The sequence below is a fragment of the Callithrix jacchus genome, chromosome 5 (assembly GCF_049354715.1).
Source record: "Callithrix jacchus isolate 240 chromosome 5, calJac240_pri, whole genome shotgun sequence".
Taxonomy (NCBI): Eukaryota; Metazoa; Chordata; class Mammalia; order Primates; family Cebidae; genus Callithrix; species Callithrix jacchus.
In genome coordinates, this window is record NC_133506.1 from 36,800,518 (window position 1) to 36,814,573 (window position 14,056).

At 43.4% G+C, this 14,056-nt stretch overlaps 1 protein-coding gene across 2 annotated transcripts in view; it reads right to left on the bottom strand.

Annotated features, from left to right (window-relative positions):
* CHD6 (chromodomain helicase DNA binding protein 6) overlaps positions 1–14,056 on the bottom strand; it is a 202,991-nt gene that overhangs the window by 45,797 nt on the left and 143,138 nt on the right. For both annotated transcript variants that reach the window (XM_078371699.1, XM_002806769.7), the window contains 7 exons: positions 11,722–11,886; positions 10,262–10,441; positions 9,096–9,206; positions 7,230–7,432; positions 6,325–6,524; positions 5,447–5,606; positions 1,684–1,773 (listed from right to left, as the gene is read on the bottom strand). In XM_078371699.1, the coding sequence (XP_078227825.1) occupies positions 1,684–1,773; positions 5,447–5,606; positions 6,325–6,524; positions 7,230–7,432; positions 9,096–9,206; positions 10,262–10,441; positions 11,722–11,886 (1,109 nt within the window). The remainder of the gene's footprint in view (positions 1–1,683; positions 1,774–5,446; positions 5,607–6,324; positions 6,525–7,229; positions 7,433–9,095; positions 9,207–10,261; positions 10,442–11,721; positions 11,887–14,056) is intronic.

A 14,056-nucleotide genomic window follows, 5' to 3' on the forward strand; every position in this document is an offset into this window, starting at 1 on the left:
TTGGCTCAGTATGTTGCCTCAACAAGTAGAGATCTTAAGCACCATTTGAGAACAAGTCCACAATGGAACAACTGGGGATATCAGGAGGGCCTTTCAGAGGCTGACTGCCGTAACAGGTAGCACCTCCTGGCAGTGGTCTATTAGGTCAAAATTGATCACAAACTGCATTGCTCCTTGCCAAAGGGATGCACATAACTCACTCTAGGGCACAGACATGCAGGTATTAGCCCCTCTCTGAGTTTCTGTCCATGTTTCAAGAGCTCACATACACCCTAAGTTCATTGTCTTCATTCATCTGAGTACAGTCCCTTGCTCTTTAAAGCTTTGTAGCATGTACCTGGATGGCTCCTCCCTCCCCCTCCAGCTGCCTATGAAGTTTCTTCTTCTATCAGGCTCTTACTGTGACACAGGACTGACTGCTCTTTGCCAGGCCCAGCTCCCTCTGTGGCGATAGTGTTTCTTGGCCCTCGACTTTCCAGTACCCAAGGCTCTGCCTGCACAGAGCCATGACTGAATGACTTTTTTGGAATGAACTGCTGTTCATGCCTCATGGCAATTTCTCCACAATAAGATATTTAACCTGAATAGGAGCAGTGAGAGACAGAGGAATGGAGAGGAAGAAAGAGGGTGGGCAGCAGACTTATTCTCTCTGTGTTCTACCCAGCTACCACCTATGACTTCCTACACGACAGAGTAAATTCAGAGTACTGCTGCCAGGTAACACCTGATGGAAATAATCAGGATGAATTCTGCTGCATTTATATGACTCAAATTGAATCTGTCTACCAAAACACATAGACTCCCTGTCCCTGCTGGAAATTATAATAGTGACTCTGGAAGGCATAGAAGATGATAACAGTTGCTGAGAGGCCTAGCTCTGATTACAAGTTGCCCCAAGGGTAGGATTGTCTATGTTCCTCTTTCTTACTTTAGTGCTCCTATGACCCCTAAAGACACTAGCATTGCTCAGTGGAAAGCAAGAGAAAGAAGAAACCATGTCCCCAGCTAATCCCAACACAAAGTCCAAATATCAGCACTCTTGGTATTCTCTTGGAATGACAGGCGTGCACAGAGCTAGCAAACTGCACTTGGTGATCCCATCTATAAACTGGGACTTTCTGACAGTTTTATTAAGTGGCCGCTGAGAACCTAGTAGCCTCACTTTTGGAAATCTTGGGATACTCCCACAGGATTCTATAGCTTTCAAAACACTAATTTGCAAAACTAATATTCAACAAATCAAATAGGCCGCATGTATTACAAATATGATTAGCAAATAAAGGAAGTATGTATATGAATACTAAGGCCAACAATGGGATTCTGGGTAAAACTTCCAGTCTATACATGTCAGATCAGGAACTGACACTAATTCTACTGTAATCACTTAAGGTACAGAAATGACTGTTTTAAAAGACAATTTACAACATTTTTGAGGGAAATAAAATGAACTAACTCACCAAGGGCTAGGTTTCTAAGAAATGGTTTTCTCCTTTATTTTATTTGTAGATGACCTGATGAATTGTCCTTACTCTACTTGCCTGTTCTGCCATCTGGGTCACTGGTCCTGGGCAAGGGGTGGGAGGAACACGGGCCCTTTAAGCACAGGCAAGTTTGGCCAGCTCCATGAACAGGCATTTTATATCAATTCTTTAACGTTGATATGTTAAGTTTGATTTGTTTTACCTGGCAGGAGTTCCTTCAAATGCTTTCTCAGCTGCTTCTCCCAGAATTTCAGCTTTTAGGTAGTACAGCATCCGGACTCGCAGAAGTACTCTATTAAAGGTGAACACATTAATGAAAACAAATTAGAACCTGTAACTGTCTGTGAACCACATCCCCAAGTTAACACTGGGAAATTCTGGGCATTCCCATGTAGTTAATATTACGAAGTAATAGAAGAGAAGGCACTAGAAAAACAAAACACTATGGCAGACATTATTATGATCATTCTCATTTTACAAAAGAAAATGACTGCATCAGTTATCTGTTAGACCATCCTGTGAGCCATAGCAGGCAGCAGGAACAGACAGCGCTTCCCATCTTTAAGAGTACTCATTCCTTCCATGTGGCCACAGTGACCGCTTAGGCAGAATGGGCTTCTGAGAGGCCAGCTACTGAAGAGTGAGTAGGGTGAACAGTGGTGCTTTCAAAGTTTCACTTGTACACAGTTAAATGAATAAAGGCAGGTGTCGATTTTTCATGGAAATATATCTTCTCTTCTGAGGTGCTCAATTCATTTTTATTCTGTATGGACCATACTCAGGCTCCACGGGAATGCATCAAACATGTCTCAGACAAACCAATTAAGCAAGTATTTGTTGGGCAACTACTATATGCCCTGCATCATGCTTAGTGCTGTAGGTGTATAACAAAAGTAAACAAATTCAACCCTGTTCTTGAGGAGGCTACAGCAGTCTAGTTGTGAAATGACACCAGCCGTGAAAAGAAAGCACAGGAGATAACAGTGAGGGCCCAGGTTCAATGCGTGTAAAAACAAGGTAAAAGGAAGGGTAGGCAGACCGTAGACCAGACCATAGGGCAGACCACTTTGAAGGAATCCTTCCTTTCAGGGACGTAAAGAGGTTTAGAAGAAGGCCTGTAATTTGCTCAATACCAGCCAGAAATGAAGGCTAGCCATTAAAAACGAAAGCCCATTTACATAAGCTTACGTAAGAACTGATCTCCAAATAAATCGTTTAAAAAGGGATCAAACAGTATGTACCACAGATATTTTAAGGATGGAAAAAAGTGTCTGTACATTCACATATGCTGGTACATGCACTGAGTATCTTTGGAAGAACCAGGTTAACAGTGGTTGACTCTAGAGATGACAACAGGGGAACTGGAGGTGGGAGGAAAACTTACTTTTCCTTACTTTTGTTTAAGAGATTCTAAACACATAAATGTATTACCTATTCAAAAGAAGTTAGCATTGAAGGGTATGTACTATGGTTTGAATGTGTCCCCCAAAAGTTCGTGTGTTAGAAACAATTGCCATTGTAACAATATTAAGAGGTGGGACCTTTAGAAGTGATTGGGTCAAGAGGGCTCTCTGCTCCCATGAATGGGTTAATGCTGTTATGACAGGAGTGGATTCCTGACAAGGAATAAGCTCAGCCACATTTTCTCTATGTATCCCATGCAGACTTGCCACGTGATGCCTTTCGCCATCAGATGTCCCTTGCCCACAAGCCGGCATCATGCTCTTGGATATCCCCGCCTACAGAGCCATGAGCCAATATCCAGTTTGTGGTATTCTGTTATAGCAGCAGAAAATGGACTAAGACAAAGGGGTGAGGCCTCTAACAAAGCATAATTTCTGTCTATTAAATCAGGGTAGACAGTGCCACTGTGGGCTCAAGTTATAGGTGGAAACACATAAAGTTAGAACTTACAGATTGGAAAGAACCTTTGTTATCTCTGGTATACCGTTTCTTATCTCAACTGTCAATCAACTCAAATAATTCTGATATATATATATTTTTTGAGATGGAGTTTCGCTCCTGTTGCCCAGGTTGGAGTGCAATGGCGTGATCTCGGCTCACTGCTACCTCCCCGTCCTGGGTTCAAGCGATTCTCCTACCTCAGCCTCTAGAGTAGCTGGGATTATAGGTGCCCACCATCATATCCGGCTAATTTTTGTATTTTTAGTAGGGATGGGATTTCACCATGTTGGCCAGGCTGGTCTTAAACTCCTGACCTCAGGTGATCCACCTGCTTCAGCCTCCCAAAGTGAGCCACCCTGCCCGGCCTGTTTTTTTTTTTTTTTCCTCTCAAAGCCCAGAGAATAAGAACTCTTAAGAATTTACAACCACTGCCAATCCTTATTTGTAGATGGTAGTAGCTGACAGCCTCCTTAGTAAAAACTGAAACAGAATGTCAGAGTTCTGTCTGCCGAGACTTAGCTCATTTAGAGTAGGGCTTTCCTGAAAATATAAGACAGGGAAAGCTGTTTCCATTTCTATAAAGAGAAACAAATGTGTTGACGTCTGACAATATCTGCAACATGAGAGAACAGAATTTAAAGCCAATAGTATTCAATTTTCCTCTGAATGGGAGGGAAATCAATTCAGAGGAAGGATGGACAATTCCTCATAGACAGCCCCCTCCTCCCAGCTGGTGTCTGAACTCAAAGGGACACACAGCTGGAGCAGGTGTGAAACACCCTTGGTTTAGCCAAAGAAAACAACCCATTAATATTTTGTGTGGTGACATATCCTTTTTTCTTTTTACAAGTATTTTACTGATGTAAAATATACTTCCACACTGCACAAACGTATAGCTTAAATAATTCCTACAAACAAAACATACATATATATTCAGCATTCAGATCAGGAAGCAGAATTGTTTCCCTTAAGTCCTGTTGGTATTCCCTTCCAGTTACTATCCCACCCGCAGTGGATAACCATTATCCTGTCTGCTATTAGCTTGGATTTGAAAGAATGCTTTTTAAGTTTGTAAAGTTTCTTTACATGGCTAAAATAATATAGTGGTGGTAATAACGACATTTTGAGTGCTTACTGCTGCCTCTGAAGAACCTGTACTTTTATGTACAATAGTTTTTATTACAGTATTGGGCATGAAACTTATCTTCAAATATTTGAGGTGATCAAGAGAAAGGATTATACTTTATCTGTAAAAGAAAAAAACACCCGCAACCCAACAACTACAGAATAATTAAGAAAATGTTACAGGGAGGCAGGAAAACCCAAGCAAAAGCTCTTAACCTATAAGGTAATAAACTCTTGATTACCAGAAGTGTGCAACCAGAGGCCCTCACACTGCCTACCAGCAATGCTGGAAAGATAACTCTTGCATGACTTTGACATGAATTAGATAGTTTCCAAGGGTCAGATACATTGCAGAGTGATGCAAATATCCACATGCAAACTTGCCACTGTTTTGTTGCTGAATGTTCTAGCCCCCCAAGACTAAACTATATATGAACAAAGTTTCATTTTCAGTCATTGTTTTTTTGCTGTCTCCACCCCACCCAACCCCAGCTGTTAGCCTAAGATACAAAGAATACTATCTTAAATGCATGCCTATCAAATAACTGAAGGCCATGAATGGCAACAGCAAACTGGAAGAGGAGGCTGAGAGTAGCTGCGACCAAGGCCAATGTTCTGCCCTTGTTAATGTGACCTCAGGAGCAGAGGATGAGCTCACTGGTTTTTGAGGGTTAAAATAGAAAAATCATCAGGAGTATATACAATGCAATGGCAGAGGGGCCAGGTTTTGTGGGAGAACAGAAGTATTGTTAAAGGAGTTACGGGAGCTGCAACATGAATTCTGACCCACTTTAGACCACAGATAACATATCTGGTCTTTCTAGACCCTGCATGGAAGTAGCACAAGAGCATGAAGTGGTCTCCCTGTGGAGTTCCCAGGAATTGAAGCAGTCTGAGCCGGGCTGCCACCAGCGTATGGGAGGGGGCACACTCACTTGTTGCAGTGCTGTTTGAGGTGTTTCTTATAGCCGTCATCATGCAAGACCACCTCGGGGTTGCAGGTGGCCAGCCAATCTGCATCCTTTAGCTCTGGGATTAGCAGCTGGTTCTTCGTCTTCTTCCCCTTTCTTCCTCTGGGGACTGGAGCAGACAAGCCTGAGACAGAAAGATAGCATAGGGCAAGTGGATGAGCCAAGGGGGGTTAAACATGGGTTTCAGGACACAGCTGGGTTGGGGTAAGAACAGAATTGGGCTCTGGTCTGGACGGCAGACCCTACTCCTCAGCCCATAGGTAGTGGTGGTGGGAAGGCCATGCACCTCGTCTCTTCCTTAGTAAACTCCAGGACCATTTAGTCACTAAGATTTCCCAAATACCCTGTGGGGATTAAGGAAGGTGTAACATAACCTGTGGCCTTTGGGAACTTAAACCTGGCTGGGAGAAAAGGAACATTTGACTTGAAACTTCAAGGGGTATGTTGGTCAAGGATAGGGAAGAAAGAGTGTGGCATAAGAGAAGGCACAGACAGAGGTGGGAAAGGGACAGGATGGTGAAATGCAAAAGGCGAGTCCCAGAGCACAAGGCGTGCATCCCTAATTCAGAGGTGGAACCCGCGTGAGACTCAGGTTTGTGGGCAGGACTGGATGTGGGAAACTTTAAGAAGGCCCAGTTGTACTTAAACAAAATATCACAGGTAGTAACATGGGGAGATTCTGAGGCAGAACTGAAAGCATCATCTTTTCCCACTGGTAACATGCTGAAAAATACCTGAGAAAGAGAAGTCCCCCCAAAAACAGCCCCACAGCCCCACAGAGGAAGAGGGAATGAAGTGCATGGGAATCTGTGCTTCTTAGGCGTGGCCCTGCCACCTCTCACCTGAATGGTTTTGGAGGGTCTGGGCCTGCCCATCTTTGGTAGGTGTGATCAGTTCCCAAATGAAGCTCTTGATCTTCTCATCCCCCTTATAATGCTTGACACAGTACACCAGGAGGGCACGGCAAATCATTTCCATGTCCTTCTCATTCAGATGCCACTTGAATCGGCCATGAGTCAGGATGTCCTTCCACCGGCCCCAGCTGACAGTGGACATACAGACAGGTATTGGAAGGACGGGCCAGGCCATCCATGCAGCCTCCCCATAGAAGGAGAAACAAGAGCCATACATGATTTTTGTTCTCTGTAGGTCTGTTAATCATCCCAAGGGCTTTGTCCCGGAAGGCCTTTGAGGACCACCGGACTGTGGCACACCAAGTATCACTAAGGTGACCTGGATGTTAGACACTGAGTGCTTCATATGGCCACTACAATGTTAAAGAGGAAGGAACCAAAATACCGGGAGCAAGGAATAAATTTGGAATTAAAAAAATACAGAAGCACTATTCAAAAGCAATGATGAGCTCACAGAAGCTAAACCTTTGATTTCTACCAGAACCAAACCCCTGCACGAATCATGCCTTGACTATAAAATCTATTGTGTGGACTCCTTATATATCCTTGGGGGATGAGGGGAAGCGGGAAATCAGTACCAGACAGCAAATTAGTACCAAAGATTTTCTGTGACAAGCATATGAGAAAATCATGGCACGTCTGCATTGTGGTTGCAGAGCACACAGTGGCTGAGAGGGATTCTGGGTAGAAAGCACATTCTTGCTCCAACAGATCGCCCTTTGCCCTGTAATTCCAGAGGGGACTGGAGAGACACCCTAGACAAATCTTAGGGACTGAAAAACAGAGGGAAACAAACAATAACAACAACAAAACCAAGCAGAGCCAATACCCACCCAAAGATGAGCAGGTTCTTCTCTACCCGGAAGCACTCGGCTCGGAGATAGCGCCTGGCTTTGTCATTGAGGCGCCTGGATCTCGTGGGCCTTTCATCTGAGTCGCTGTCTAACTCTGAAAACTCCATGAGCTCGTCTTCCTCAAATGAATTGTAGTGTTTGGTCTGCTTTCTCACGCGAGGTCGGTCGATCACTAAGCTTTCCTGGAAATGGAGAGGACTACTGGGAAGAAAGTCCTCTTCTATTCCTATCACAATGCACAAGTGTATCCCCAGGACACATTTGGGAGAGAACATGCCCCTGTCTTATCCTCCAGCACAAAAGGCTCTTCCCTTCCCAGCACAGCTGCTGTCTCCATGACCACAGGACAAGCAGAGAGGATTCTCTGGGACTTGCTCAAGTTGGTGTGTTCCCTGGCCCCCAGTATTGCTCGTCACCATCTGCTCTTTCTGCAGTCATTCCACCCGGAGTGTGGGCAGGCAAGGCCCCCCCCAGTGACCAAAGTGGTGGTCGGCTCTTGCCAAGAAAGACTGGAGTGGTGCAGCCCCAGATGTTCTGCCCAGCATGCAGAGAGCAGGCTGCACTCTGGAGACAAGACAAACCAGAGAATTCCATCTGCTTAGCAACTTTTTGAAGACAAATGCATATTCCTGCTTTATTTATCTGCCTTCCGCTGGTTCTATCTACTAACCTTTTGCCTTTCACTGAAAATACCATCTCTAGCTCAGAAGCCTCCCTTATTCTGATGGCCCCCCTGGCCATTTGTCTTCCCTAGTCTTCATTACTCCCTGCTCCTTACTTCTTCCCCCTATACCTCTTCCCCAAGCCAGGCTAACCTCCTGACTACTCCTCCACATAGCCCAGACAGCGTATGTCCAGTGTCATCCCTGCTTTGGTCACCGTGCTTCCCAACTCAGAAGGCTCCAAGTGCTTCTGCCTGGCTATAGGGCCACAGCACTTTCTTCCCCTGCTTGCACCCACTGTCCTGCACACACAGTAGCTTCTTGACTGTGACACTGTAAAACACTTAGAACTGGTTACTAAAGGGGACTGGAGGATCTTCTTAAAAGAAGAAAATAAGCATTTCTATTTATAGGAGAAAAGAAGGTAGATTAAGCAACCTGTGGTGGTTCTGGCCGGGTGCTGGTTACTAAACTACAAGCAGGGACTGTCTCCTGGGTTTGTGGAACCGTAAGTTCAATACTTACCTGAGAAGACACTCATCCTGAAGTGAGGTGACGGAAGGGAAACTAACATTTAAGGCATGCCTCACAGTGGGCTGGGCACTGGTGCCAATTATATCCACAAATGTTACCTCGTAACCCCACAGTGTGGGCCTCACCACCTCCTTTTCTACTCATCTCAGTGGGGGTCAAGTACTTCATCCAAAGGCACACTCTGGTTTCATTCCAAAGCCCATTCTCTTTCTCACGTTCAGAATTAAGAAAACATGAGACACTGAAAGAATGGAGGTAAAGCCAACAAACTTTTGTCACGCTTTTTCCCCTCTTTCTATTATGTGTGAAGTTTCTCTCACAGGAAGTACTGAAATAGAAATAAAATGGTCACATGCCAGGGATAGAACGTTGGCTTGAGACAGAGACCTGAACTTGACCCATGTGTCCAGTTCCAGTTCTAATTGCCTTCGTCTAATTTCCCAGGTGCCCAACAGACTGGTCATTTAAAAATGACAACAGTTAAGATTTATTGAGTGTTGTCTATGTGCCAGGCATGTGTTAAGTATGGTACAAATATCATTTAATAATCAAGACTCAAGAGTAAATAATAACTTGAGCTGTGTAGGAATTTATTGTCATGTATGACACAAGTGAATGTTCCATGGAATAAAATATTATTATGCTATACCTTTTCATTCTTTGCTTCAGTGTCTAGTTCAGCTATTTTAGCCCATTTTTGCCAAAAGTTAGGATCATCTAAGGAAATATCTGTTCTGTTTCCTGAAGCCACAAAGCTAGCCTGTGAAGAAGACAAGAATTAACAAACTGTGCTTAAACATAGTACAAACTATAAAACACCCGTGTTATTTCAAATACAGGAGAAGCCTAAGTAAGTATATTATCTATTTGCATTCAAAATCAAAACCCTAACAGAGCTTCCAAAATGAATGCGAAAATTTCAAGGCTATTCTTTTCTATTCATTTATTTTAAAGATTGGGCGAGGAAGTTACAATTTCAACAGAAGGGATCATTTTTTTTGGAGCTCAAACTTGGAAGCAGGAAGGTAAACCCCAGAGACAATGGCAATGTGCCACTTGGTGTCTAGTTCCCTATTAAAGAGTCAACTCTTAAAATTTTTCTAGATTTTTTTGTTTTAGTGCAACAGTTACCAATGTCTGCTATGGAAAAGGCATTGGGGTGGGCAGTATGAAGTGTAGAAACAAGAGATAGTTTACCCATATTCTCCTTATAAAACACAGAATATCCTACTAAAAAACTTCCAGATGTTACCAAACAGGAGATTTAATCAAACAGATTACAAAGCTCACACAGGAATCAGCACTGACTGTGGTTAGGGAAACCTGAGAGTGATCTGCTAAGTTCTAAATACAATGACTAAACAGCAGAGGAAAAGAGGCACCCAGACTAGAAGCTGAGAACTTTAAGTGAAATCTCTTTCCCATGAAATAAACAAACTACTTGCTTGAGTTTGGGGAATGGACTGTTCACTGGAGCTTCAAGAAATGCTCTATAATGGAATCAAGATGTCCACTGGAAGGTTTCGGAGCAGTCCTTGCAAACCGAGCCAACTGATAACAGAGCGTTTATTCTGTCTGTTAAAGATCAGCTCTCAAAGGTGAGGAGTGGCATTTTCTTTCTACAGCCCCTGACTCCCTATTCAGACTTCCTTCCTCTAAGGGTCTACCTCTTTAGATAGTCACGCAGACTAAATGTGCAACCAATTTCAAGGCTTTGCATTCAGAAAAACAGAAACCCTGCTAATGGGTTTCAGAGAATAAACATTTTTTTTTTCCTCTCCCACTCCCAACAGCTCTGGAGAGACAGCCCTGTACCTTGGCAAAAGTGGACCCTTTCCCCTCAGACTGGATGGTGATGGTGTGTGTTCTCCTCTGCAGAATCTGGTCTATGTCTTCTTCACAGAACTTGGAGCCTTCATCTTCTTCGTCCATTAAGGCACCATAAGCACCTTTCCGAAGTAAATCCTCCACCTCCATTTTGGAGAGCTGCTGTACCTGGACAGGTTACCAAAGGCTACTCACAAAGTGGAAAATGTATAGGAGGAAAACAGCCTCAAAACTGGTCTTTGTGATTGAGTACATCGTTCCTCCACCAACTCTACATGTTAGGAGAACAAAGGACGTGGGCAACAAACTTCAGCTAATGAAAACCCAGGCAGGATACTCTGGGGAGGATAGGCAGACAGTCCTCTATAGGCAGCTCTGCAGTAACTAGCCCAGCACATGATCCAAGGTCCCTAACATTCTTCAGGACGTTGGTTATTATCAAATGTCACAGGCCACTACAACTATGCAGTACTGAAGATGGTATTTTTTGACATCGTTCTAGTTTACTTTGAGCCTGTATCTTTAAAAACCTCCAGATGTACCAAACAAGCAGAAGAACAATGATTTATTCATTATTAAATAAATATGTATATTAGTATTGGAAATGATGTCATTTCTCAGCTAAAAAAAAAATGATCCCATGACAAATGTGATCTTCTCAACTCTTGAGGAAAACAGGAAATGGGGTTCCAAACACCCTCTTCTGGTTCTAATTAAGAATCTGGTTCTCTTTATATCAATCACAAGAGGGAATTCCATGACTCTCTGTATGACTAACTTGAAGTATTATACTTAGCAACATATGCATAGCTAAGAGGATATGGAACATCTGGACTAAAGACAACTCATTTAGAAGGTTTAAGCATCAATCTTTGATGCCCTGAGTTCAGAGATGAAGGAGATATTCTGCTTTGTTTGTCTATACTTTAAGACCATTTAAGAATCTTAGCTGCAATTCTTATCCCCCTAGAAGGGGAAAAATATTTTAACTGTCTCAAGCTGCTTATTTATTCATTCATTCATTTACTGACCATCCAGCACCTTATGTCTTTAATATGACAACCATTGTTAGGGGCTGAGGGGACATAGATAAAATTGGTCCCAGTCACTCTCAAAGCTCAAAGTCCGAGGTACGAGATAAGGCATAGTAACAAATACAATGTTAAGATCTGCTGGCTTCTAATGGGCATGGTTAAAACTTCTTTACTGATATATCACACCATGCTGGACAAACCTACCTCATAACTGCTTCTACAGATTTCCGGTATCCACTCAGAAAACACAGAGACCTGAATCTGAATAATACCCTGTTGTAGGGAATTACCCAACAATTATGCGAGGGCTGGCTCAATGCAGTGAAAGTAACCCTGAAACAGTGCTAAGAGAAGCCTGCCTGGGCTGTGCGATCAATGCCCCGTAAGACTCCAGAGCAGGCCCATCACACTCACCCCATTGGTGCCACCCTTTCGGTTGATGTCCTGAAGAACTGCCTTGTCCAGCCCCAGCTTTAGGCTGGCCTTGTCAAACATCTCGCGCTCATAGGAATTTCGAGTGATGAGGCGATACACCTTCACAGCTTTGCTCTGGCCTATGCGGTGACATCGGGCCTGAGCCTGGGAAGAAGGAGGGTCATATGCATCATGTCACCATAAATATAACAGCAGCAGCCCTTGGAATAGGGAAGTGCTTAAATGTCATGTTGTGTGAGTGGCCAGCTCTCAGTTACGAGTCACGGGACTGATTTCAGAAGAGAAATCATACCCAAAACTTGGCTGCCACCTCTGTGGCCACTCATTTCTTCTCCCATGTTGTACTGACTACTGTGCGCCAGCAATGAGAAGGACATGGTGTCCCCACCCCCGCTGTTGTCTGTGCATGAGTGGCACTCATTCCCAGGATGCTGTCCTGTACTCTTGGAAGATGGTTCAGAGCTGGTAGCACTTTAAAATTTTGCTATAGAAATTCTCAAACATACAAAAGCATACAGAAAAGTATAATGACTTCTTATGAACAATCTTGTTTTACTTTTACCACACTCCACCCTCCCAGATTGTTAGGAAGTAAATCCTAAGCATCATACTGTTTCATCCTTACATATTTCAATATCCATTTCTAAAGATACAGACTCTTGTAAAATATATATTATTACCATTGCCACAGTTAAAAACAATTCAATTTCTGCTGTGCCACTGAATAGGTGCCTTTATTCCCTGCATTGTCTCAAAATCAGGAGTTCTACCTTAGAACTTGATCAGTCTAAGATTTGACTTCTGGCAAGAGTACTTCATAGGTAGTGTCTAAATGTCCATCAAGAGGCAAATGGTATCTGGTCATCTTTCTTCTGAATTGATGATCATTGCCTAGATCTGTTAATTCATCAGGGGTACCCTAATGTCCAGTTCATGTAAGAGTGACAAGCTAGATCTTTGCTTCTTTCTCTTTATTTAACGTTTCCAAAATAACATCCCAAAAAGAGATCCAATGAAATTTTTAAAATTACTTATTTATGGAATACAATGAAGGCATACATTTAAATACATCTGCCATGTTAAATAACCACTGCACTGTGGTTATTATTCTTATTGCTGTTCACATTTTGCTCATGGCTGAGTTCTTTCAACATGACCTAGTCAAATGTGGAAAAAAGGAAGACTGGAATCAACTCTGTGGTATTTGAATGGACTGGAGGTATCAGTATGAACTCATGGTTAGGTGTGTATGTATATATACACAGATACAGAAACAGATATGAATATGTGTACATTTATGTTTATTATATCAAAGTCTTTTGATAGCTCCTTTGCTTTCAACATATTCCATACTCCTCTTGTACAATTCCTGCCCAGACCTGGCTTCAGCCATTTTGTTTCCAGGAGTCCTAGTTTCTTTTGTGGGAATGTTTTTTCCCCCAAGAAAGCAAGTAGAGGGGTGATTATTGACACTGAGAGGAAGGGGTGGCCTTGCCATGTGAGTGAGCCCTCCAGGTATCACTGGACACCCAGGGTCCTCACTTACCTTGGCCCAGAGCAGTAAGAAATGTGGCCCTTGCTCCTCTGTGAGTTAGTGGCAGAGCAAGACTGGAGTCTTGAATTCCTGCTCCTGCCCCATGATCTTGATCCTGGAGATCAGAATATCAAGCAACGGGGCCCCTGTGTCTGAGGCCAGGCTATTTAAGTTGGATTTGAAGTTACTGGGCCCATAGAAAGGGGGTGAGTCTAAGCAGGAATCCTATGTTTGCCCATAAGGGACTCACCTGGTACCAGAATTCCTGGATATGGCAGCCTCCAACCCATTCCCTGCCCACATTCTTCCCCTAACCTCATGGCTGAAAATGACACCAGAATTCCTATAACTTACTACTAAAGTGACTCAAAGACCAAGAAGCTCGGTAAGGGTACTGGGACAGAAGAAAGGCCACTGGGGTTGGGGGGTACAGAAAATGACTATCAGAGCAGGGCTAAAGGAAGGTAGATCCCAGGCACCTCATGCTACTCGGCCCACTGTGTTACAGAGGTCCTCCTTGCAATAAGAAAGCTTGAAGTTCATCTTGGTGCCCCAAATTTGCATATGCTATGATATTGTTTGGCTGTGTCACCATCCAAATCCCAACTTGAACTGTATCTCCCAGAATTCCCATATGCTATGGGAAGGACCCAGGGGGGAGGTAACTGAATCACGGGGCCAGTCTTTCCTGTTCTATTCTCATGATAGTTAATGAGTCTCTTGAGATCTGATGCATTTATCAGGGGTTTCCGATTTTGCTTCTTCCACGTTTTTCTCTTG